We start from the raw sequence: 25,779 nt of genomic DNA, 5'->3' as shown, positions 1-25,779 counted from the left end.
ATTTCTTCACTGGATTATTTGTTTTTCGGGTGTGGAGTTTGGTGAGTTCTTTATAGATTTTGGATACTAGTCCTTTGTCCGATATGTCATTTACAAATATCTTTTCCCATTCCCTCGGTTGCCTTTTAGTTTTGTTGATTGTTTCCTTGGCAGTGCAGAAGCTTTTTATCTTCATGAGGTCCCAATAGTTCATTTTTGCTTTTAATTCCCTTGCCTTTGGGGATGTGTCAAGGAAGAAATTGCTGCGGCTGAGGTCAGAGAGGTTTTTTCCTGCTTTCTCCTCTAGGGTTTTGATGGTTTCCTGTCTCATATTCAGATCCTTTATCCATTTTGAGTGTATTTTTGTGAATGGTGTAAGAAAGTGGTCTAGTTTCATTCTTCTGCATGTTCTGTCCAGTTCTCCCAGCACCATTTGTTAAAAAGACTATCTTTTTTCCATTGGGTATTCTTTCCTGCTTTGTCAAAGATTAGTTGGCCATACTTTTGTGGGTTCAATTCTGGGGTCTCTATTCTATTCCATTGGTCTATGTGTCTGTTTTTGTGCCATCATTGTGCTATTTTTTTTTTTCATTTTTATAAGCAGATGTCCCTTTTGTTACATTTTTTTTTTTAATGTTTGTTTTTGAGAGCAAGAGACAGAGCATGAGCAGAGAGAGAGGGAGACAAAGAATCTGAAGCAGGCTCTGAGCTGTCAGCACAGAGCCTGATGTGGGGCTTGAATCTGTAAACCACAAGATCATGACCTGAGCTAAAGTCGGACGCGTAACTGACTGAGCCACCCAGGCGCCCCCCCTTTCATTACATTTTTAAATGAGAACAGGTCCTTTTATGACGTAGTGGTAAAATAGTGGTTATTATTTTTGGTTTAATGACCTTATTGGGTAGAATGGAAAGCTGGCAACCATATGCTGGTCACCAACATTGGATTTAAGGAGTGTTGTGGGCCCCCCAAATTTAAAGCATTTAAGAGCCCCTGAGTTGGTTCATCTGGCAGTGTTTCTCCTTAGACCTCAGTTTGGTAAAACGAGGCTCACCTATCACACTTTGGAACAGTCTGTCGTCCCTGAAGGTCTTTGGTAAACAGCATTTGGCCTGACAGTGGGGCTTTCAAGGGAGACACACAGCACTCTGTGTGTCCATTTTTTTCCTGTCTGTACACTGCCCAGCCTTCCCTTTACCCCAAAGGAACCATATCTTGACAGTAGAAACAAAAAATCCACAAACTTCAGACAGAACCTGAGAGTTGCTGCCTCATTTATGGCATGTAACCTAGTTGGTCTAGACTAAGCATCACAGTGGAAAATGCCAAAAGGTGCCTTGAGAAATTTAACCAAAAATTCATGTATTTCGATTAATGGTGAATTGTATTAATCGCTCCTGCCATATATGAAACAAAGAGCCTGTGTGGCATTGTCTTCCAGAACATTTTTGCTCCTGGATCGTGGCAAGCTGAATATTAAAAGCTTGATTGTTATAAACACAAAAGAGGCTGTTTGGCCTTGACTTGCTAGATTGTTTCCTCTGTTTTTCCTCCGGCCTGTGACATCAGAAGTTCAGGCTGGGGGTGGGGGGGGGCACGTGCATCCTAGTGCCTAGGACTGAAGGGAGCAGAGCTGGTTCTGGAAGAACCCCAGGCTCATCGGGACTGGGTGGAAGCCAGGTGACCACATAGTTCTCATCCGATCGCTTCGTCCCGCAGCTGAGCACATGGGGACTTGGGGGGTGGGGAGCGAGGAAGAGCACAGAGCCCGGGGCTTGTCAGCAGGTACCTGGGGCTGTACATCCCCTGAGCTTTGCATCTCGTGGTCTCTCCACAGTCAGCAGCCAGAGACGGCACTCCTCCATGGCCCGGATACATTCCATGACGATCGAGGCGCCCATCACCAAGGTGAAGCAGCGTGCGCTGTCTCCACGCGGCATGCACAGGAGTCCTGGTTCTCCAGGTTGACTGTTTCTAGAGAGAGGAAAGCGACCCGCACCGATAATAATGCTCCGGTGGTCGCGTGGAGCTGCCTCCTCTAAAGAGAGGACGTGCGACGTGAACGTCGTAGTTGGCCTTGAGTTAGCGCCGAGCGCCACGCCAGCCTGCCTCTCCGCATTGCTCTCCCACCGTCTGTGAGGTTACGAAACTCACGTCTTCTTTCCATGCTGTAGGTAATCAACATTATCAACGCCGCCCAGGAAAGCAGCCCCGTGCCTGTGACGGAAGCCTTAGACCGTGTGCTGGAGATTCTGAGAACCACTGAATTGTATTCGCCGCAGTTCGGTGCTAAGGACGATGATCCTCATGCCAATGACCTTGTTGGAGGCTTAATGTCTGTGAGTGTATTTGCCCCGGCTGCTGGCTAGAGCCTGCTGTTTTGTCTGTCTTTGCCTCCTGCTCTGTGTTAGGTGACCGTGTTCAGTGGTTGACCCCAGGGGCGCCGGAGCCTTGGGTGCATTGCTGGGGAGGCTGCCCTCAGCTGTCCTCTGGGACCGACTGTCCCTCCCAGCGTTTATTTTCAAGAAATAAAGAATAGTTGGGGCGCCTGGGTGGCTCAGTCAGTTAAGCGTCCTACTTCGGCTCAGGTCATGATCTCCTGGTTCGTGGGTTTGAGCCCCACGTCGGGCTCTGTGCTGACCCTCAGAGCCTGAAGCCTTCAGATTCCGTGTCTCCCTCTCTCTGCCCCTCTGCTGCTCGTACTCAGTCTCTCTCAAAAATAAATAAAATTATTTTTTAAAAATTTTAAAAAAAGAAGTAAAGAATAGTTGTGACTTAATTTTTTCTTGTCTCCTTGATTTTTATCAGGATGGTTTGCGAAGACTATCCGGGAATGAATATGTTCTTTCAACAAAAAGTAAGTTTTAACTTTTTAATCTGCTGGATCACTGTTAATATTGTAGTAGCACTTAAATGATGAAAATAAATTTTTTTTTGTTAATTTATTTTGAGAGAACACGTGCAAGCAGGGGGAGGGGCAGGGAAAGAGAATCCCAAGCAGGCTCCGAGCTGTCAGCACAGAGCCCGATGTGGGCTCGATCTCACAAACCGTGAGATCGTGGCCCGAGCCAAAACCAAGAGTCGGAGGTTTAACCGACTGAGCCCCTCAGGCACTGCTCCGTTGACCTTTCTCAGCAGTAAGACGTTTCGTGGTCGGTCATAGAACATCCGACACACAGCAGCTGTCCCCGCTACGGAGCAGTTAACATGGAAAAGCCTGCTAATCCTGTTCCCCAAATCACATCGCTTTGCAGGCCTGCAGCAGGCGCCCGGCAGTGTTGTCACCCCCATCTCCCTTCACGACGTCCCTCCCCGGATAGCTCGGGCCATGGAAAATGAGGAGTACTGGGACTTTGATATTTTTGAACTGGAGGCCGCCACACATAAAAGGTGCGTCCACGGGGAGCCCCGCAGGCAGACAGCCCGGTCCCGAGGGCATCTGCGGACAAAGCCCCCTAAGCAGCAGGGGATCTGCCAGAGGCAGGTCCTGGTCAGGGAGGGGGGGGCTCCAGGGGAGGACCAGGGCCCCAGAGGGGTCAGGGAGGGCCGACTCGTCACAACTCCCGCAGAGACCGCCCACTCGTGGCCCATGTGAAGTTGAACAAGGGACGTGATGTCTCTGGGTGGCAGGGGTTTTTCCTGGAAAATACGGACGTGCCTTCTGTAGGTTGTGGTACGTTGAGGGAGCAGCGAGAGCCCCACTCAGAACCTAGAACTAAGAATTAGAAGCACACATTCGCCAAGAATTGTCCCCACATCGTGGTCGCCATGTTGGTGTCAGGCACGGGGACCCCCCGAACTCTAGTCGTCCCGATCTGGGCACGCTCACACAGAGTAGGGACAGCACTGGGATTTTACCTTGAGTTTCGGCCCTTGAGGGAGGCACAGAGTTGGCTAAAGCACTGTGGCTGACTGGGCACCCTGGGAAGGGCCGTCTGCATTTCCAGCCAAGGCTGCGCTTTGGGGGGGTGAGGCCGGAGGGACCTGCGTGTATTCTGTGGGCCCATGGGATGGCTAACTCCTCAGGTCCCCTCCAGTCTGGGTGAACTGTCCTCACACGGCCTCTCCCCTCCGATCATGCCCACCAGGAGTCAGCCTTCCGCTACATTCTCTTCCCCTGCACCCCACATGGGCAGGGGCCGTAGAAAGAATACTCTAGCAAACGAATCTTGGAGCACCTGGCTTACGTGCTAGTGACGCCGCATTCATGCGAATCAGGCCAAGGTGGGCCGGTTCAAGCCCTGGGAGCGTGGTGACCTCCAGATGCCACCTCAGCAGAGCCACTTCTTGCCCTTCCAAGCCCAAGGCCAGATGCTGGATTGAGGGAACTTCTCAAGGAAGGGCCTGAATTGGTGGCCAGTCGGTCACCTTCTCAGGAGAAACCGCCTCCTGCTGCGGCACCCACCTTCAGATTGTTGGGGCCATTACGTGACAAGTGACAGTATCTGGGCCACAGGCAGCCTTCAAGAAGTGTTCTTTGCTTCTAGGCAGGACATCTGGCCAATAACACAGGTCTAGCAAGTCCAAAGGCGAGGACAGGGTTCAAGCCTGGCATCACGTGGATTTTGAGGAATCTACTGGTGCAAGTAGGAGTCACTGCAGGCGGAAGGGCAGGGCCGGCAAAGCCGGCCCCAGCCAGTGGGGGGCCCTGACCCAGGGCTCCAGCCAAGGTTGGTGTCAGCCGCCGGGGCCCCGGAGACACGGACGCCGCTCGGGCAGCCTCCCTGCCCCGCACGCTCGCTGAAGCCGGGCTCGGGTCGGCCGGTCGGGTCTGAGCCTCTTTGGGGCCCCACACGCTTTGCCTGTTTCTTTGTTTTAATGCTGTGGACGTTTTTCTCTGTAGGCCTTTGATCTATCTCGGTCTCAAAATGTTTGCGCGCTTTGGAATCTGTGAATTCTTGAACTGCTCTGAGGCGACGCTGAGATCGTGGCTGCAAATTATTGAAGCCAATTACCATTCTTGTAACCCCTACCACAATTCCACGCACTCTGCCGACGTGCTTCATGCCACTGCCTATTTCCTCTGCAAAGAGAGGATAAAGGTGAGCTGTGTTTGTGCTCAGCGGGCAGGGCCACGGGACGGTGCGCCGCCTCGGCCAAGTTGCCGTGCAGGGTGACTGCTGGAGCGGTCCTCGCCTGCACGCCGCCTGGCCGGGAAGCTCTGTGGATTCGATGTGTTCATTCGGGATGCCTCACAATACCCTGCTGCCCTCCTAGCGAGGGCCCGTCCTTTCTTGTCTACGCGGCGCCCGGTGAGAACTCCCGAGCCCCTGCCTCCCGTGGCTCCCCCGCACCGCTACCAGCGCGGGCTTTCCGAGACAGCACATCTGACTGTGTTGTTCCCGGGAGCGGCCTCCCGCCCGCCACAGGATTTGAACTGTAAAACTCCACGGTATGGTGTCCACAGCTTCCTGACACACGGGCCACGTGTGAGACACGCTGAACCACCGTACTTTCTGACGCTCCTGCCCTCGACATGCTGTTCCCTTTGTTGGTCCCGCGTGGCCCCCACCTGTCCTTCAGGGATCCACACCCGCCTTTGTACCTCCAGGAAGTCTTGCCTAGACCGCCCTCCATCCCCAGTACTGACTTAGATGCCCTCTTCCATGTGCCTGCTCCTCTTGGGCACATTCCTGATCTTACCGGCCCGTCCACTCCGTGTGGCCGGCTAGTTCCTTTCGTATCCCCAGGGCCCGTCCTGCTCAGCTGAGTCTCCGCAGTGGCCACTGGCACCTGCCGGTGGCCAGTCACAGCTGGCTCAGTCTGCCTGGGCCCTGGCCGGCGGCTTTATTTAGCTCTAGCTTCGAGGCAGTGGGGGAGAGGGGCGAGAAGACTGTAGCCCAGAGAGCAGGGAGGGGGGGAAGGTTCCACTCGAGGAATGTGACTCACCAGCCACTCCCAAACCAAGCTTCCTGAGAAAGCTTTTCACGTTGGAAATCACTTCATTAGGGAGACTGTCCAAGCAGCAACTAGACATGAGCTGATTCATCACATTTTGTGTTCTTTCCTTCAGTGTCTGTCATAGCAGGGACTTCCCGTGGCCTTGCCATTTATTTCACTTTTAGCAGAACCTAGGAAAAAAAAAAAAAAAAAACAGTGGTTTGATCCTTCTGCTCTAAGAATTGGGCTATTTGAGGGGTGATACGGTATAGCCTCCTGTCTGGGTGTCCTGGTACCCGGGGATGGCCACGTGGGGACCAGGGCATGGCAGGCGGGCGGGCGGAGCGAGGGCAGGTGCCTGCCGGTCCCATGTTGTTCTCCGTGACAGGGGACTCGTGTGAGAGAGGACAGCGACATCAGACCAAGACTATAGGCAGAGTTAAGAGTTCAGAGAGAGGACTGTTTTATATAAAAGTATGAAAACAAAGGCCAGGGTGGTGGAGAGGGGTGTCTGTGTGTGGTTCGGTGTATAAAGATAGCCTAATTTTTGCTTTGACTTACTGCCTTTGAACTACTCTATAGATAACATGCAAATACATATTTAGAAAGCTCAGTTCATTATAAATAGCATTGATTGAGATATAATCCATATATAATTCACCCACTTAAAGTTAAAAGTATTGAATTTCAATTGAAATAAATTTTCAAGACTGGTTAGACGTGCATCTTTCTTTCAGGTGTCTCTAGAATATTTCCAAAAATGAGCTGCTACCAGGACGTAGTGGATATCTTAATAAACGTCAGAATTTCATATATTTTCTAACCTTTGCAAAACGAAACAATTCAGTAACTAAAGGTTAGATTTAAAAATGTCAGCCACTACAAATGAGAAAACACTTTAAATCCGTTAAGGCCTACAGAATGAGAAGGGCCAGATGACAATCCAAAATGGTTTTTTGAAACAACCAAGAAAATTAAATTCTAGCCAAACAAATCGAGGCATGCAGAAAGTGCCAGACACTTCCACGCTAACTTGAAAGCCTTATAGATGAAAGGTTTTAAATCAGATCCTAGAAGTAGGAAGCCAGGAGGTCAGCACCACGGAAGACGTACGGAATGTACCAATTGAATTCTTCCAAATCGGGCTCCCGACTCAAGACGGTCACGTGAGGTCTTTGTCCCTTCGAGGACTTTTTCTGTGTTGCGTCAACCTTTTCAGAGACTTGAAATGAGGGAAAACCTCCAGATTATTGTACCAAACTCACCAAATCCTGACATCAGCCCGACAGAGATCGCACCAAAAGCGGTGGGGGGGGTTGGGGGGGGGACACGCGAGACCAGCCCCTTAATGTGAGTGACGCACATCGTAAGCTGTTTCTCTCAGGTAGTAATACTGGTTGCTGTTGGTTCAAGTCAGTGTCTCAGACATTTTTTGTGATGGGTCGAGAGACAGACTGGCTGAGGAGGTGACTCCCGTGTCGAGGACACCTCGTATTTTGGTAAGTCCTGAGCTTGTGCGAGACCGAGAATCAGATCGTGTGCCCTAAGGAACAAGTACGAACATGAAACTGTTTCTGAGTAGGGCTAGGAAAACGGGATGTGCCCAACAACACGCTTTTCTCGGAAATCTGGCACCTTTTTACCTGAAAGTAGTGGGGCGGAAAGAAGACTCTACGGAAGGCTTCCCTGCTTTCTGCGCCATGCCCCGTTTTTAAAAGATCTCTTGTTTGCAGCAAACGTTAGATCCAGTTGACGAGGTCGCTGCCCTCATTGCAGCCACCATCCACGACGTGGACCACCCCGGGAGGACCAACTCCTTCCTGTGCAATGCCGGCAGCGAGCTGGCCATCCTGTACAACGACACTGCCGTGCTGGAGAGCCACCACGCGGCCCTGGCCTTCCAGCTGACCACCCGCGATGACAAATGCAATATCTTCAAAAACATGGAGAGGTGAGAGCACCGGGTCAGGGAGCGTGTTGGTCCCTCTAGCAACTTTGAGATGCGCGTCACATACTACAGGGTTCACCCATCTGAAGCGTACAAGAGCGGTCTGTATAGTCAGGGTCGCGTGGCCATCACCCCCCAGGAAGAAGCTCAGACTCACCGGCAGTCACTTCCCACCCCCCCTCAAGTCCCCCGGCCCCAGGCAACCCCACTGATGCACGTTCTGCCTCCAGTTCTGCACAACTCATAACAAATAGTGCACCCAGGACGTGGTCTTTTGTGGCTGGTGGCTTTCTCTCAGCACGAGGCTTTCAAGGCTCAGCAGTTTTGTGTCCTGACATCTCAAGATGGCAAGGATAGTGCTGACATCTTGAGCTTTTAGAGACTCCGAGACTCGGAGAAGCCGTCCTCTTCCATCTCTGCTCCAAACACTCCACTCCGCCCTCCTGTGCCCAGAACCCTCTCGCCCTTGTCGGTGTTCACGTGTGACTCCTCAGTTCACGTGTGATTACTCAGTGTGAAGCTCCTTCACAGCACTCATCACGTGTTCAAATCATTTTTCATTACTTGTCTAATGTCTCATTTGCTTCTTAAGCTCCGTAAGATCACGGTGTCCAGTGCCTTTTGTCCATCCCTGCACCCTCGGTGCCTAGCGTGGGGCCTGGTACAGGGGAGGGACCTGTACTTTTTAACTTGGATTTTTAAAGAATGTTTTATAGGAGATTTTTTAAAAAGGAGATTCCGGATTTTACACAACTCCCTTTTGCCATGTTCTAGAATTTCAGTAGGTTTTATTCATCGTTGCTGGTACCTACATCAGCTATCTCTGGAAAAATATGCAAGACCTGATAACTTGGGTTGTGTCCAGGGAAAGGAATGGGGTGAGTGGAGGAAAGAGGTGAACCAGAGATAAAAACCAGGGCTGGAGTGAGTTGCTCAGCTGTCAGATCTTCCCTCTAAGTGTCTGGGCACTGAAATTGGTGGATCTCAAGGTTCCTCTGGGGGGGTGGGGGGGGGTACGTTCTTCGTAGCCACAGATCTCTGCCTTTGTAAGCCCCTCCCATGTTCTCTTCCTCCCGGAGCTACGAGCCTAGAACTACAGAATGGTGAATGCTTTGCCTGTAAGGCCTTGCCCATAAGCTCCTTGATTTTCACTTCAGTTTTCCCTCACTAACGATCTCGTTTCAACGTGTGCCCTGCGACTTCCAGGGACACGAGCGTTTTAGCTGCCGTGGACACGGTTCCAGATCACAGCCGTATCAGGAGTGCCTGTCTGGTCCGGATGAGTAATGCGTAGCGCCCTCTCATTTGTTGTCTGAAACAGGAATGACTATCGGACGCTGCGCCAGGGTATTATCGATATGGTCTTGGCCACGGAAATGACAAAACACTTCGAGCATGTCAACAAATTTGTCAACAGCATCAACAAGCCCCTGGCGGCACTAGAAGAAAACGAGGTAAGGGAAACCGACTGCAAGGAGAACCTGGATGGGGGACCGGGAGCCCTTACCCCTCTGTGCTGTGGGGAACTGGGGTAAGAGGCGGGGAGCTGTGCAGGGGCTCCCCCAGCAGGTTCACTGGGTTTAATATCTATTGGTTGGAAAATTATGTAAAAACTTGGCAGGAAAAAAGACCTCCAAAAAGAGATGCGGAAACTCTGAAGCTAACATTAGGTGGGTGGACCATTCCTGTGCCCTTTCTCACACGCATCCCCTTCCCCACTCCTTGGGCATCCTGGGGTCCGTTGGAGCCCTTGATGGGTCTCATTCGCCACCCCCACTGTGCACATGCTATCACATCAGCGACTCTCCTCTGTTGGTCTCGGTCACAGGAGGGTAGAGGCTGAGAAGGACCCTGTATTTTGGTCCTAAGGGTGACATTATTGTTGCCCCCCCCCCCATTTCTGGATTTGAGGCCTGGAGTTGCCACAACAACTGCCTGGCAAGGACGACACTAAGCCTCTAGCCAGGCAGGGGACCACAGCTACGGAAGCGGACAGATCTGGGTCCCCATCCAAGTTCTTCTTCGCCTTCCCGGGCTGTACAATGGGCATAATAAATCTCGAGACATAGGACTGAGGGGCAGGGGACAAGGTAGGCGCTTACTGGGACCTGTTCTACCAGATTCAGCCTGAGATCAGCACCTATCGCATCTACTTTCACGGACCCTCTTCCTTCGAGGCCCTTCTACCTGCTCCACGCACTGAACATCTTGGCACCGGCTCACTGACTCCTCCGCTGCCTTCCTTGCCCGCTCCTGTCACCATCCTGAGAGCCTTCTCCGTGCTCAGGATGGTGTTCCAGGAGGCCAGGATCACCATTCCTTGAGTTCTAACCCCACTTCACCTCTGCAAGTCCTCTGACCGTGGCTTTTGGCTTTCTAACTCATTACCTTTCACCCCTGTTCCTGTGTGACCCCCTCTGAAACCTATGACGACTCCGCTCCCTTCCTCCTCTCCTGTTCTCCCGGTTCGTCAGCCTGCTTCTGACTTCCTTTCCCTTCCAGGGACTCCGGCGCAGGGGCCCCCGCACCAACCTTTTTTAGTGGCTCCGCCTGTCCTGGATAGTGTGTCACCTGGGCCACTGCCCCTGGCTGACTTCGGCCACAGACTCGTCTCCTCCAGAGAGTCTGGGCAGTTCCGAGACTTAGCTGAGTGTTCTGTTCCACTCGAAAGTCGCGTTTCTCCTCTGTTCGCACTTGGGGTTACTTCCGAGAGACTAGAAGTCCATCTAGTGAGCCAGAGCAGGGACAGAGTAATACGAGAGCAAATACCATACAGCTGGCGGGACCAAACGGTAGTCACACGGCTGAAGAGAGGAGCCAGCACGAAGCCCTTGGGACACGGGGCAAGGAGACCTGTCGAGGCAGCCTTGGTGGTGTCCACTCTGGCATCTGTCCAGGGGAGGAGGCAGCCCAAGCTCTGGGCGGGCACGCGCCCATCTTGATGGCATGTCTGTCCTCACCGAGACGAGACCATCAGGCCTTTTTCGACTACTGTGATTACTCGTGGAAATCACGTGATCGACGCCTTCGGAGAGCATGAGGAGACTGGCTTGTCTCTGACCGTGCTCTCTGCCCCGGTCCTCCCTCTTCTGACCGGGGCCCATTATACCAGGGGTTCAGAATCCATAGCAGACCAGACGGCATGTAGCACCTCGAACAGACAGAGCCCAGGACTAACGTTCCACCTTCAGTTCTTATCCTGGCTCAGCTGGATAGCCGCGGACAAATCTCTTCGCCTCTCTGGGTCCCGGTGCCCTCGTCTATAAAGTAACACTGCTTTTCGTGCCTACCACAGATCTTTTCATGAGTGCACATCAAAAGAGAGTAACTGTTGCGGAAGTATCGCTCTATCTGGCACCATCTTGGTGCACTGATGGCTAATTCCCAAGATGATACCTGCCGTGGGACTGGGGTAGGGGCTGGGTTGTACGAAGCAGGGAGCCTGGTGCCCCACAAGACTCCTTTTGGTGAAAGGGCAGAGAAACCGTTCTGTTTAGAGTTCGCGTTCTTTTTCGGTAGGTGAGATCAAAGATACCACTCATGTCCCAAAAGGGGGAGCAGTAGAACTAGAACAAAGAAACAGCAACTGGGAGAAATACCTAGAATGGGGAGAAGAAAAGAGCCCAGAAAGGGACGGGCACAAAGACTGACCTCCAGCGCTACCCTCTGCTCTCGGGTCCCGCTCGGACCTCACCGGACCTTGCTTTCCCTTTCTGTCAAGGGAGGGGCTGACCTCCACGCTCGGGGTGTCCTCAGCACTGTTCTGTGAGGCCGTCACGGATAGGCCCGGGCATCCCGTGGGGCCCCCCCTGTGAGACACAGCTTGGCCCCGGGGAGCCCACTTGGATTGCTCTGAATCTCACTTGTGTTTTAGGAAACGAATAAAGATGAAGAAGCCATAAACACTATGCTCCGGACTCCAGAGAACCGGACTCTGATTAAACGGATGCTCATCAAGTGTGCGGACGTGTCCAATCCCTGCCGGCCGCTGGAGCAGTGCATCGAGTGGGCCGCACGCATATCAGAAGAATATTTTTCTCAGGTGAGATGCAGCCTCTTCACTTCCTTGAGAGAGAGAAACACAGACCATTAGAGATCGGGGGATTAAAACTAGGACGTAGAGTTCTAGGTGAAATTCTGTCCTTGAAGAACACTTCTTGTATTATAGGCTCACTGCTAAGGGATTTGATTAGTTTTCCCTCAGCTGAAAATGTATTGGCTGCCTTTCTTGCAGAATATCTCCACTGGATGTAGATTCCGGTGTTAACAGTTTTCTCCTAACAGCATTTTACACCGTTGTCTGCCCCTCGTGTTCTCTCTGCGTAGGAAAAATCCTCGTGGGGCAGGAAAAAGAAGTTAGAAAATACAATGGCTAAAGATTTAGCAAGTTTACTGAAAGCATATACACATAGATTCAAGAAACACAAACCTTAATCCAAGCCCACAGTCAAGCGGCTCCAAGCCTTTGAAGTCAGCCAGAGAAAAATGGCCCATTTCGTGTAAGAGACCAGTGATGCTCACTCCTTCTGACTCCGTGTCGGAAACTATGAAGGTGAGAGAAGAGGGATTTCTGGGGAAGACAGGGGAGTAGGAGGACCCTGGGCCCACCTCGTCCCACACCCACAGCAGGGTCAAGGACCCAGAAAATGACCCGAGCACTGGCAGAAGAGACTCTCCACAGCTGAACGTAGAGAAGGGGCCCCATCCAAGGGGACAGGAAGGGCAGAGACACTGTGAGGAGCCACGCTGACCCGCACGAGGGAGGGACACCGCGGGCACGGAGAGCGGGAGACCCACGGCAAGAAGACGAGTCCCCCTGCCATTTGGCTTTGAAACCAGAGGTTTCACTTCTCAAGTCCTGGCTCTGAGACGGGCAGACCGCCATCAGAAACTGAACCCCTGACCTGACAGAAACAGTGAAAGAAACAGCCCCACTGAGGTCCAGCATAGACACAGCAGTTTGAAGAGTGCCTGGGGTTTGTTTACTAGTCTCAGAACCCGTGCTGGAAGGGCAGGGGTCTTTGGAAAACTCCGAAAACAAAAGAGCTGGTGGGCACCGTTTTCTTGCCCTGCCCCTCAGCCTAGATACACCAGACGCCGGTGAGAACCAGCTCGGTGGGAACACTCTCCACCCCCCAACCCTGCGTGCTGCAGACGCGCCCCCTCCAGCCCAGCCTCACTGGTCTTCCAGAGTGGCTCCAGGTCCCCTCCTACAGCAGACCAGGCACGAACCTTGCTGACACCGTGCACCTGGCCTCTGTGTTCTGCACACCTGCCCCCGCCCACAACAACTCGCCTTCAGCGGGAGCCCATCGAGAGCGGCACCGTGAACGTGGCAGTGTGCAAGCAGCCTGGACGGGGGGCAGCACCGCCTCCAAGTGACTCCCTCAAAGGGACTCCTGCCCCAGGGGGAGGAGAAGAAAACCACACATGCCTGTTCAACCGTGGCCCCAGCAGTGGTCTGACCCAACTCGAGTCCGAGGCAACTCCAGACAGGCCCACCAACAACACGGGGACCGGACCCTGCCCACAACAGGCAGAGAGCCATTGCAGATGACTGGACTGGTGGCAAATGCGGCATAGCCACACACACAGGAGACACCCTCCGGCGCCAGGTCCCGGGGAACAGGGGACACGGCACCACAGGACCTCGTCTTCATGAGGCCACTCCTTTCGAGAGCAGGAGGCGTAGCTGAATTTCCAAACACAGAGAGCTAGACAACACAAGACAGGAGCGTGTCCCAAATGAAAGAACAGGACAAAATCGCAGCAAGAGATGTCACGCACATACTCTGCCTGATAGAGAATTCAAAGTAGTGGTAAGAGAGACGCTCACTGGACTGAAGAGTGGAGGACCTCGGGGAGACCCTCAACAAAGAAACAGAAAACAACCAATCGGAGGTAACTCAATCACCAAAATTAAAAATACACTAGATGGAGTAAACAGAGGAAGCAGAAGAACAGATCAGCAACCTGGAGGACAGAGGAATGGAAAGCAATCAAGCCAAACAAGAGAAAGAAAAAAAAAAAAGACTCATAAAAATGAGACTAGATTAAGGGAACTCAGCAACACCAGCAAACGTAGTAACATTTGCATTACAGGGACCCCAGGAGGAGGAGAGAGAGAGAAAGGGGGGCAGAAAATTTATCTGAAGAAATAGCCGGAGACTTCTCAAATCTGGCGAAGGAAACAAAAACCCAGATCCACGAGGCTCAGAAAGCCTGCAGCAGAATCAACCCAAGGAGGCCCACAACCAAGACACGTAGTAATTAAAATGTCAAAAAGTAGTGATAAGACCATTTTTAAAGCAGCACAAGGAAACAGTTACATACAGGGGAAAAACCCCTGAAGGCTACCAGCTGATTTTTCAGCAGAAACGTTGCAAACCAGAAGAGGGTGGCATGATATATTCACAGTAGTGAAAGGGAAAAAAAAAAAACCCTGCACCCTAGAATACGCTATCCAGCAAATCAATCATTCAGAATAGGAGAGATAAGGACTTAGACACACAAAGGAATTCATCACCACTAAAGCAGCCTTACAAGGAATGTTAAAGGGGACTCTGAGTGGAAAGGAAGGACCATAAAGCAAGAGTAAGCTCTGTAGGAAGCACAAAAGCAGTATGTTAAGTATATCTATAAAGATCGGTCGATGGATTCACAAAATAAAAGGGTGTGAGGTATGACACCATATACCTAAGATGTGGGGGGAGAGGAATAAAAATTTAGTGCTTTTTGAATGGGTTCAAACTGAAGCAACCATCAACTTAATATAGACGGCTGTACGCATAAGGTATTATATGTAACCTCATGGTAACCACAAATCAAAAACTGGTAATAGATATACAAAAAAATAAAGAGAAAGGCATCCAAGTATATCAGTAAAGAAAGCCAGCAAACCATAAGTGAGCAAGCGAAGAAAGAAACAGAGAAAACCACAATAACAACCATAAAATAAGTAACAAAATGGCAATAAGTACACACCTACCAATAATTACTTTGAATGTAAATGGACTAAATGTTCCAATCAAAAGACATGGGATGAAAAGTCAAGGCCCATCTATATGCTGTCTACAAGAGACTCACATATCATGCAAATGGAAGTGAAAAGAAAACCAGGGTAGCAATACTTAGACAAAATAGGCTTTAAAATAAAGATTGTACGCGTGCCCGGAGGGCTCAGTCAGTTAAGCACCCAACTTGGGCTCAGATCATGATCTTAAAGTTTGTGGGTTCAAGCCCCACATCAGACACTGCACTGATAACACAGAGCCTGCTTCGGATCCTCTGTCTCCCTCTCTCTCTTCCCCTCCCTCTCTATCAAAAATAAACATTAAAAAAATTAAAGATCATAACAAGAAACAAAGAAGGACACTACATAGTCCGAAGGGGAACAATCCAACAAGAAAATAAAACAATTGTAAATATTTATGCATCCAACATGGGAGCACATAAAGCAGCTGATAACAAACATAAAGGAAGAAATCAACAGTGACACCGTAATAGTAGGGGACTTTAACTGGAACTTACATCAATAGACAGACATCAACAAGGAAACCATGGCTGATTGACACATTTGACCAGATGGTCCTAACAGACTTACTCAGAACATTCCATCCTAAAACAATACACATTCTTTTCAAGTGCATATGCAACATTCTCCAGAATAGATCACATATTGGGCCACAAAACTAGTCTCCACAAACTCAAAAAGATCAAAGCCGTTCTGACCACAATGCTATGACACTAGAAATCAACCACAGGAGAAAATCTGGAAAGAGCACAAATACATGGCAGTTAAATATACTACTAAACAGTGAATGGGTCAACCAAAAAAATGAAAGAGGAAATCAAAACACACATGGAAACAAATGAAAAACACAGTGGTTCAAAGTCTTTAAGGTGCAGCAAAAACTGTTCAAAGAGGGAAGTTTATAGCAATACAGGCCTACCTCAAGAAACAAAAATTTCAAACAACCTAACCTTACACGTAAAGGAGCTAGAGAAGGAACAGCAAACAAAGCCCCAAGACAGTAGAAGGAAGGAAATAATAGATTGGAGCAGAAATAAATGAAATAGAAACTAAAAAGCAATAGAACTGATCAATGAAACCAGGAGTTACTGATTTGATAAGATCAACAAAATTGATATACCTTTAGCCAAATGCCTCAAAAAGAAAAAATGTTTTTTTTCAAATAAAATCAGAAATGAAAGAGGAGATGGGGGGGGGGGGCGCCTGGTGGGTCAGTCGGTTAGGTGTCCAACTTCAGCTCACCTGTGGTCTCACAGTTAGTGGGTTTGATCCCCATGTTGGGCCCTGTGCTAACAGCTCAGAACCTGGAGCCTCCTTCAGATTCTGTGTGTCTCCCTCTCTCTGCCCCCCACCTTGCGCTCTGTCTCTCTCAAAAATAAACATTAAAAAAATTATTTTTAATGAAAGAGGAGATAACCAACAACATAGAAATACAAAGCATTATAAGAGAATATTATGGAAAATTATATGCCAAAAAATTGGACAACTTAGAAGAAGTGGATAAATTCCTAGAAACATCACCTACCAAAACTGAACCAGAAGAAATAGAAAATTTGAACAGTGATTACCAGCATTAAAATTGAATCAGTAATCAAAAAATTCCAAACCAATAAAAGTCCAGGACCAGAGAGCTTCACAGGTGAATTCTACCAAATATTTCAAGAACGGTGAATACCTGTTCTTTTCATACTATTCCAAAAACAGAAGAGGAAAGAAAGCTTCCAGATTGATTCTATGAGGCCAGCATTACCCTGATACCAAAACTAGATAAAGATACAAAAAGATACAAAACTCCAAAAAGAACTACAGGCCAGTAGGTGTAAAAACCCTCAACAAAATATTAGCAAACCAAATCCAACAATACATTAAAAAAATTATTTACCACAGTCAGGTGGGATTTATTCCTGGGTTGCGAGGGTGGTTCAACATCGCAAATCAATCAATGCGATACATCATTATCAACAAAGGAAAGAAAAATCATGTTCATTTCAATAGATGGCAGAAAAAGCATTTGACAGACTACAGTATCCATTCATGATAAAAACCCTCAACAGAGTATATCTAGAGGGAACATACCTCAACATAATAAAGGCCGTATATTAAAAAACCCCAGCTAACTTCATATTCCATGATGAAAAACAGAACTTTCCCCTACGATCAGGAACCAAGACAAGGATGTCCCCTTGCACCACTTTTATTCAATACAGTACTGGAAGTCCTAGCTGCAGCAGTCAGACAACAAAAAGAAATAAAATGCATCCAAATTGGTAAGAGAGAAGTAAAACTTTCACATTTGCAGATGACATGATACTTTTTATAGAAAACCCTTAAGACCACCAAAAAAACTACTAGAACTGGTAAATGAATTCAGTAAGGTTACAGGATACAAAATGAATATACAGAAAGCCATTGCAGTTCTATACACTAAATGAGGTAGCAGAAAGAGAAATTAAGAAAACAATCCCATTGGTAATTGCATCTAAAAGAATTAAATCCCTAGGAATAAACCAGGGAAGTGACAAACCTGTATTCTGGAAAGTGTAGAACACTGATAAAAGAAGTTGAAGATGACAAAAACAGAAAGATACTCCATGCTCATGGATTGGAAAAATATTGTTAAACTGTCCACACCACCCAAAACAATCTACAGACTTAAATGCTGTTGGTATTTTGCTAAGGATTGCATTATCATATAACGAGAACAAATAAGCCTGAAATGTGTATGGAACTACAAAAGACCCTGGATAGCCAAAGCAATCTCGAAAAAGAACAAAACTGGAGGTATCACAGTCACAGATATCAAGATATACTACAAAGCTGTGATAATTAAAACAGTAGGGTACTAGGACGAAAGTAGACATATAGATCAATGGAACACAATAGAGAACCCAGAAATAAACCCACAATTACATGATCAGTTAATCTATGACAAAGGAGGCAAAAGAATGAAACTGGACCACTTTCTTTCACTACACACAGAGACTTGTGAGACTTGAAACCATAGAAATCATAGAAGAGAGCACAGCCAGTAGTCTGATATCAGCCATTACATTTTTCGTGTTATGTCTCCTATGAAACAAAAGCAAAACTAAACTATTGGGACTACATCAAAATTTCTTTGCAGAGCAAAGAAAACAATCAACAAAACTAAAAGGCAACCTACTAAATGGGAGGAGATATTTGCAAATGACATCTGATAAAGGGTTAGTAACTAAAATATATAAAGAACTGATACAACTCAATACCCAAAAATCAAATAATGCAATTTAAAAATGAGAAGATGACATGAATAGACATTTCTCCACAAAGAAGACATCCAGATGGCCAAGAGACACATGAAAAGAGGCTCAACAATCATCATCATCATCATCATCATCATCAGGGAAATGCAAATCACAATTACAATGAGATACCACTTCACACCTGTCAGAATGGCTAAAATCAAGAACACAAGCAGTGTTGACAAGGATGTGGAGAAGAACCATCTTGCGCTGTGGGTGGGAATGCAAACTAGGGCAGCTACTGTGGAAAACAGTATGGATATTCTTCAAAAAATTATATAAATAGGGGTGCCTGGGTGGCTCAGTTGGTTGAGTGGCTGACTTCGGCTCAGGTCATGATCTTGCAGTCCGTGAGTTCGAGCCCCGCGTCGGGCTGTGTGCTGACAGCTCAGAGCCTGGAGCCTGTTTCAGATTCTGTGTCTCCCTCTTTCTCACCCTCCCCCGTTCATGCTCTGTCTCTCTCTGTCTCAAAAATAAATAAACGTTAAAAAAATTAAAAATTATATAAATAGAATTACCCTATGATCCAGGAATTGCACTACTTGGTATTTACCCAAAGAACAGGAAAATACTAACTTGTAAAGATATATGCACCCCATGCTCACTGCACCATTATTTACAATAGCTAAAATACGGAAGCAACCCAAGTGTCCATTGATAGATGAATGGCTAAAGAAGAAGTGGTGTGTGCACACACACACACACACACACACACACACACACTGGAATATTATTCAGCCTTAAAAAAGAATAAAATCTTGCCATTTGCAACAACATGGACAGACCCTAAAGGCATTATGCTGAGTGAAAATCAATCAGACAGAAAGACAAGTACTGTATGATCTCACTTATTAGAATCTTTTTTTAAAAAAAAGACAAAGAGCTCATAGATACAGACAACAGATTACTAGTTGCCAGGGTAGGCAACTAGTTATGGGGCAACTAGTAATGGATGCCTAGATGCCTAAACCAGTTACCCTGGCAACTAGTAATGGATGCCTAGATGCCTAAACTAGAAATGGATGAAAGGAGTCAAAATGTACAAACTTCCAGTTACAAAATAAGTCATGGGGATTCAATGTACAGTATGACATCTGTAGTTAATACTGTATTGTGTAGAAGAGAGTAGCTCCTAAAAGTTCTTGTCACAAGAAAAAGAAATTCTGTAACTATGTGTGGTGGAGGATGTTGACTTATTGTGGTGAGCATTTTGTAGTATATACCAGCTTGGAATCATGTTGTATGTCAATTATACCTCAATTAAAAAAAAGAAACACTTTTTAAAATGGCAAATATAGAAGTTTTTTTTTTCTTCTCTTAATGTCTCTAAATACACAGGACTATTTCCAGCAAAAGTGAAAACATTGCATTGTAGAGTACGTGTGACAGCTGTAACATAAAGGATGGGAAAAGTAAAAGTGCACGGATGCAAGGTTTCTAAATCCTACACGACTGCTAGTTACAAGGATAGTCGGGGCCGCCTGGGGGGCTCAGTCGGTTGAACATCTGACTCTTGATTTCGGCTCAGGGCATGATCCCAGAGTCGTGGGATCGAGCGCTGTGTTGGGCTCTGCACTAAACGTGGAGTCTGCTTAAGATATTCTCTCTCTCTCTCTGCCCCCTTCCCCCATTCGCATACCCTCTTTCTCGAAAAAACTTAAAAATATCTATTAGCCGAGTAGACTAAAAAGTGAAGGATATATATGGTAATCTGTAGGGCAATCTGTGTTGCTTAGTAGTTAGTAGATATAATGGAACTCTAAAATGTATTAAAACATACAAAAGTGGCAGGAAAAGAGAAACAGGAATGGGGGGGGGGGGTAAAATGGTAGCCCTAATGCTAATCACATCAGTACTTATATCAAAAGTTAGTAGACTAAACACAGAGAGTTCATCAAAATGGGTTGTTTTTTTTTTTTTTTTAAACGTTTATTTATTTTTGAGGCAGAGAGAGACAGAGCATGAACGGGGGAGGGTCAGAGAGAGGGAGACACAGAATGTGAAACAGGCTCCAGGCTCTGAGCTGTCAGCACAGAGCCCGATGCAGGGCTCGAACTCACGGACCGCGAGATCGTGACCTGGGCCGAAGTCAGCCACTTAACCAACTGAGCCACCCAGGCGCCCCAAAAATGGGGTTTTTTTTAAAGCCAACTGAGTACATGTACTCTACCAAAGACACACTTAAAATATAAAGGATACATGCAAAGACAGAAATGAATGGAAAAAGATATATCATGCAAATTTTCAATATAAAAAGACTGGAATGGCTGTGTTAATCTCAGATAAAATAGACATCAGGATGAAAATATTACCAGAGATAAACTGGACACTTCATATCGATTAAAGGGTCAGCTCTATAGGAAAGCATGATAATCGTTAAGTGTGCATAATAACAGAACTTCAAATAAATGAAGCAGAACTGACAGAGAAGCAGACAACTCTATAATCATAGTTGGAGATTTGAACACCCTCTTTCAGCAATTGATAGCACATCCAGATTAAAACACCAGTAAAAGCAGATAATCCACACACTATCAATCACCTTACCTTAGTTAAATATTCATAAAACCCTACACCCTAAGTGGGCAGAATATGCATTAAGTATGCACGATATGTTCACCGGCATACATCATACGTTGGGGCCACAGAAATAATTCAGTACATTTAAAAGAATTGAAATCATACAGAATATATCCCCTGGCCACATAGGAATTAAATCAGAAATCAGTAACATATCTAGGTAGATGCCAAATATTTGGAAATTGTACAACACACTTCTGAATAGTCCGTGCGTCAGATAACAAGGGAAATTTGAAAATATTTACAATTAAATGATAATTGGGGTGCCTTGGTGGCTCAGTCGGTTAAGCGTCCGACTTCGGCTCAGGTCATGATCTCGAGGTTCGTGGGTTTGAGCCCCACGTCGGGGTCTGTGCTGACAGCTCAGATCCTGGAGCCTGCTTCGGATAATGTGTCTCCCTCTTTTTCTCTCTGCCTCTCCCCCACTCACATTCATTCATTCTCTCTCTCTCTCTCTCTCTCTCTCTCTCTCAAAAATAAACATTAAAAAGAAATGATAATGAAAATCGATCAAAATTGTGGGATGCAACTAAAACAATGATTAAAGGGATGGTTACAATCTTAATTTATTATTATAGAAAAGGCCCTAAGAAAATCCCATTTACAGCTGCACCAAAAGCAATAAAATATCTAGGAATAAACTTAACCAAAGAGGCAAAAGACCTGTACTCCAAAAACAATAAAACACTTGTGGAACATATTGAAGACAACACAAAGAAATGGAAAGACACTCCATGCTTATGGGTTGGAAGGACAAATATTTGTTACATGCCGATACTACCCAAAGCAATCTACAGATTTAGTGCAATCCCTATCAAAATATCAACAGCATTTTTCACAGAACTAGAACACAGTCCTAAAATTTGGAGCCACAAAACTCTCCTAGTAGCCAAAGAAATCTTGAACAAGAAGAGCGAAGCTGGAGGCATCACAATTTTGGACTTCAAGTTATATTACAAGTCTGTAGTAATCAAAACAGTATGGCACTGGCATAAAAATAGACACGTAGATCAATGGAACAAAACAGAAAACCCAGAAATAAACCCACAATTATGTGGTCTATTAATCTCCAAAGCAGAAAAGAATATCCAATGGGAAAAAAAATGTTCAACAAATGGTGTTGGAAAAACTGGACAGCCCATGTAAAAGAATGAAACTGGACCACTTTCTTTCACTATACACACACAAAAAAAACTCAAAGTGGATTAAAAACTTAAATGTGAGACCTGAAATCCTAAAAATCCTTGAAGAGAGCACAGGCAGTAATCTCTGACATTGATCATAGCCACATTTTTCTAAAGATGCCTCATAAGGCAAGGGAAATAAAAGTAAAAATAAACTATTGTGACTGTAGCAACATTAAAAGTTTCTGTACAGCAAAGGAAACAACAAAACTGAAAGGCACCCTACTGAGTGGGAGGAGATATCTGCAAATGATATATCCAATGAAAGGTTAGTATCCAAAATATATAGAGAACTGATACAACTCAATAACCAAAAAATCGAATAATGCAATTAAAAAAGGGCAGAAGACATGAACAGGCATTTCTCCCAAGACATACAGACGGCCAGCTGACCCATAAGAAGAGGCTCAACGTCACTCATCATCAGGGAAATGCAAATCACAACTACAATGAGATACCACCTCACACCTGTCAGAACAGCTGGAATCAAAAACACAAGAACCAACAAGTCTTGGTGAGGATGTGGAAAAAAAAGGATTCTCTTGCACTGTTGGTAGGAATGCAAACTGGTGTGGCCACTGTGGAAAACAGAATAAAGTTTCCTTAAAAAACTACCCACAAAATACAAAAAATACTCATTTAGAGGGACATATGCACCCCTATGTGTATTGCAGCATTATTTACAATAGCCAAATTACAGAAGCAGCCCCCATGTCCCATCGATTGGTGAGGATAAAGATGAGGTCAGACACACACACACACACACACACACACAATATTATTCAGACATAAAAAAAGAAATCTTGCCACTTGTGACAACATGGGTAGAGCTAGACGGTATAATGCTAAGTGAAATCAGTCAGAGAAAGATACCTTATGATCTCGTTCATATGTGGATTTTAAGGAACAAAACAAGCAAAGGTAAAAGGCCAAGAAATAGACTCTTAACTACAGAGAACAAACTGATGGCTACCAGAGAAGGGGAAAGAGGGGCTGGGGATGAAAGAGTACACATATGATGAAAAAACATGAAATGAAAAGAAAAGGCCCTAAAGTTAATGACTTGGATTTCACTTAAAAAAGACTGGGGCACCTGGGTGGCTCAGCTGGTTAAGCATCTGACTTTGGCTCAGGTCATGATCTCACATTTTGTAAGTTCGAGCCCCATGTCGGGCTTTGTGCTGACAGCTCAGAGCCTGGAGTCTGCCTTGGATTCTGTGTTTCCTCTCCATCTGCCCCTCCCCGGCTCGCACGCACTCTCTCTCTCAAAAATAAAAACATTAAAAAAAAACTAAAAAAGACAAAAAAGAAAGTTATAAATGTAAGAGCAAAAAATGAGGAAATGGAGAAAACAGAAAAAATTAACAGAGCCAAAATTGATTCTTTGAGAAAATTAACAAAATTTGCCACTACCTAGCTAGAATAATCAAGGAGAGAAAGAGAACACACAGATTGCCAATATCAGGAATGAAAGAGGTATTGTCATAATAAATCTTACAGATATTAAAAGGATAATTTTTTTAATTGGGAACTTTATACCAACAAATTTGACAACTTAAATGAGATGGAAAAATTCCCTTTAAACTATAGTTTACCCAAACTGACAAGATAGAGGAATAACCTGAGAAGGCCTGTGTTAAATTCTTTATCAAAATTTACAGGGCATCTGGGTGGCTCAGTCGGTTAAGTGTCCAACTTCAGCTCAGGTCATGATCTTGCGGTGTGTGAGTTTGAGCCACGCCTTGGGCTGTGTGCTGATAGCTGGGAGCCTGGAGCCTGCTTTGGGTTCTGTGTCTCCCTCTCTCTCTGCCCCTTCCCCACTCACACTTTGTCTCTCTCTGTCTCTGAAAAATGAATAAACCTTAAAAAATTAAAAAAAAAATTACTATTAAAGATTTTCCCACAAAGAAAATTCCAGGCACAAAAGGTCTCATTGAGGAATTGTGTCAAACATTTAGGGAAGAAATAATGCCAGTCTTACCAAATTATATTAGAATATAGAGAATGTGGGAATACTTTGCAACTCATTTGATGAAGCCATTATTCTGCTACCTAAACCTGACAAGGACAATATCAGGAGACAACCACAGTCCCTTGTATCCTATATCATGAACGCAGATGCAGAGATACTTAATTGAGCGATATATAAAAAGGATTCTATCTCATCATAAATTAGAGCTTTTCCCCAAGAATTCAAGGTCGACTTAGTATCAGAAAAATCAATAATCACATGCTAATTAAAGGAGGGGGAAAAAACATGTTAATAGATGCAGAAGAAGCATTTGACAAAATTCAACATTGATTCATCAAAAAGAGACTTAGCAAACCAGGAATAGAAGGGAACTTAACCTTAAAAAGGGCAGCTACAAACACTTAACAGCTGACATTATACTTAAGGTGAAACACTGAATACCTTCTCAAGGTTGGAAACCAGGGAAGGGAACCACTTCTGTTGAACACCGTATCGGCTGCCCTAGTCAGTGCAGTAAAGCAAGAGGAGAAAGGTACGAAGAATAGAAAGAAATTTTTTCCTATTTGCAGAAATGACATGATTTTTTTTATATTGAGAGCTCTAAGGAGTGTACAAAACAATACCATTAATAAGGATTTGATTTAGCAACATCATAAGACAAGCTCATTATATAGTTGTATTTTATTTTATTTTATTTTTTTAAATGTTTATTTATTTTTGAGACAGAGACAGAGCATGAACGGGGGAGGGTCAGAGAGAGAGGGAGACACAGAATCCGAAACAGGCTCCAGGCTCTGAGCTGTCAGCACAGAGCCCGACGCGGGGCTCGAACCCACGGGCCGTGAGATCATGACCTGAGCCGAAGTCGGACGCTTAACCGACCGAGCCACCCAGGCGCCCCATATATAGTTGTATTTTATAGAGTAGTCCAGAACACTGGGACAATGAAACTAAATACCAAACCCCATTTACATGGTAATAAAAAAATCTCGGAATAAATTTAACAAAAGAACTCCAGTCCTTTACACTGAAAACCACAAAATATCACTGAGAATTTAAGAAGAACACCTGCGAAAATGTAGAGATATACTAAGTCTACAGATTGGAAGGCTCAGTGTGGTTAAGGTACAGTTTCCTCCAAATTGATGTGTATACATCAATACAATTCCAATAAAAATGCCAGCAGGGTTGTTTTGTTGTTTGGGGAAAGTTTTGTTGTTTGCAGAAACTGACAAACGGATTCTGAAATTTATATGGAAACGTGAAGGACCTTGAATAAGAAAAGCAAACTTGAAAACATTGGAAAATTAACACCGTTTGGCTTTAGAGCTTAAAGTAAGCCAGTGTGGCACTGGCATAAAGATACCAGATACATGATGGAACAGAATAGAGGTCCCAGAAATAGACCACATCTATATAAACAGTGGGGAGAGGAAAAATTTTTTCAGCAGGTGGTGTTGGAATACTTAGATATCTCTTCCAACAAAAATGAACCACAACTTCTACCTCATACCAGAGAAATACCGTTTCACAGTGGATCACAGACCTAAATACAAAACCTTAAACCATAAAGCTTTTAAAGAAAAACATAAGAGAACAGTCTTGGTTGTTTAGAATTGCACAGAAATTTATTACGTATAGAAAACCACCACCACAGAAAGAAAAGTTGAGAAATGAGAATCAAAATTCAGGAATTCTGCTCATCTAAACACAGCTATGAAAATAAATAGGCACGCCTTGCTGGAAGAAAATACCCACAAATCCTATCTGACAAACGACTATATTCAGAAACTATAGCTCCGTAATAAAAAGACCAGCCGCCTAATTTAAAACGGCCAAATATTTTAACAGACGCTTCGCAAAAAGAGATACATGTGTTTACCTTTACTGGAGATATTTTTACATCTTCATAGGACTTGGG

General features: G+C 45.8%; 1 protein-coding gene across 2 annotated transcripts in view; it reads left to right on the top strand.

Annotated features, from left to right (window-relative positions):
* Positions 1-25,779, top strand: part of PDE8A (phosphodiesterase 8A) — a 153,494-nt gene that overhangs the window by 123,102 nt on the left and 4,613 nt on the right. For both annotated transcript variants that reach the window (XM_019460363.2, XM_019460362.2), the window contains 8 exons: positions 1,818-1,888; positions 2,155-2,319; positions 2,789-2,837; positions 3,235-3,370; positions 4,824-5,022; positions 7,594-7,811; positions 9,130-9,262; positions 11,683-11,850. In XM_019460363.2, the coding sequence (XP_019315908.1) occupies positions 1,818-1,888; positions 2,155-2,319; positions 2,789-2,837; positions 3,235-3,370; positions 4,824-5,022; positions 7,594-7,811; positions 9,130-9,262; positions 11,683-11,850 (1,139 nt within the window). The remainder of the gene's footprint in view (positions 1-1,817; positions 1,889-2,154; positions 2,320-2,788; positions 2,838-3,234; positions 3,371-4,823; positions 5,023-7,593; positions 7,812-9,129; positions 9,263-11,682; positions 11,851-25,779) is intronic.

Source organism: Panthera pardus, unplaced genomic scaffold, assembly GCF_024362965.1.
Source record: "Panthera pardus isolate Hobbes unplaced genomic scaffold, ASM2436296v1 HiC_scaffold_23, whole genome shotgun sequence".
NCBI lineage: Eukaryota > Metazoa > Chordata > Mammalia > Carnivora > Felidae > Panthera > Panthera pardus.
Note: the sequence above shows the minus strand (reverse complement) of the source record. Positions and strands in the feature narration are given on the sequence as shown.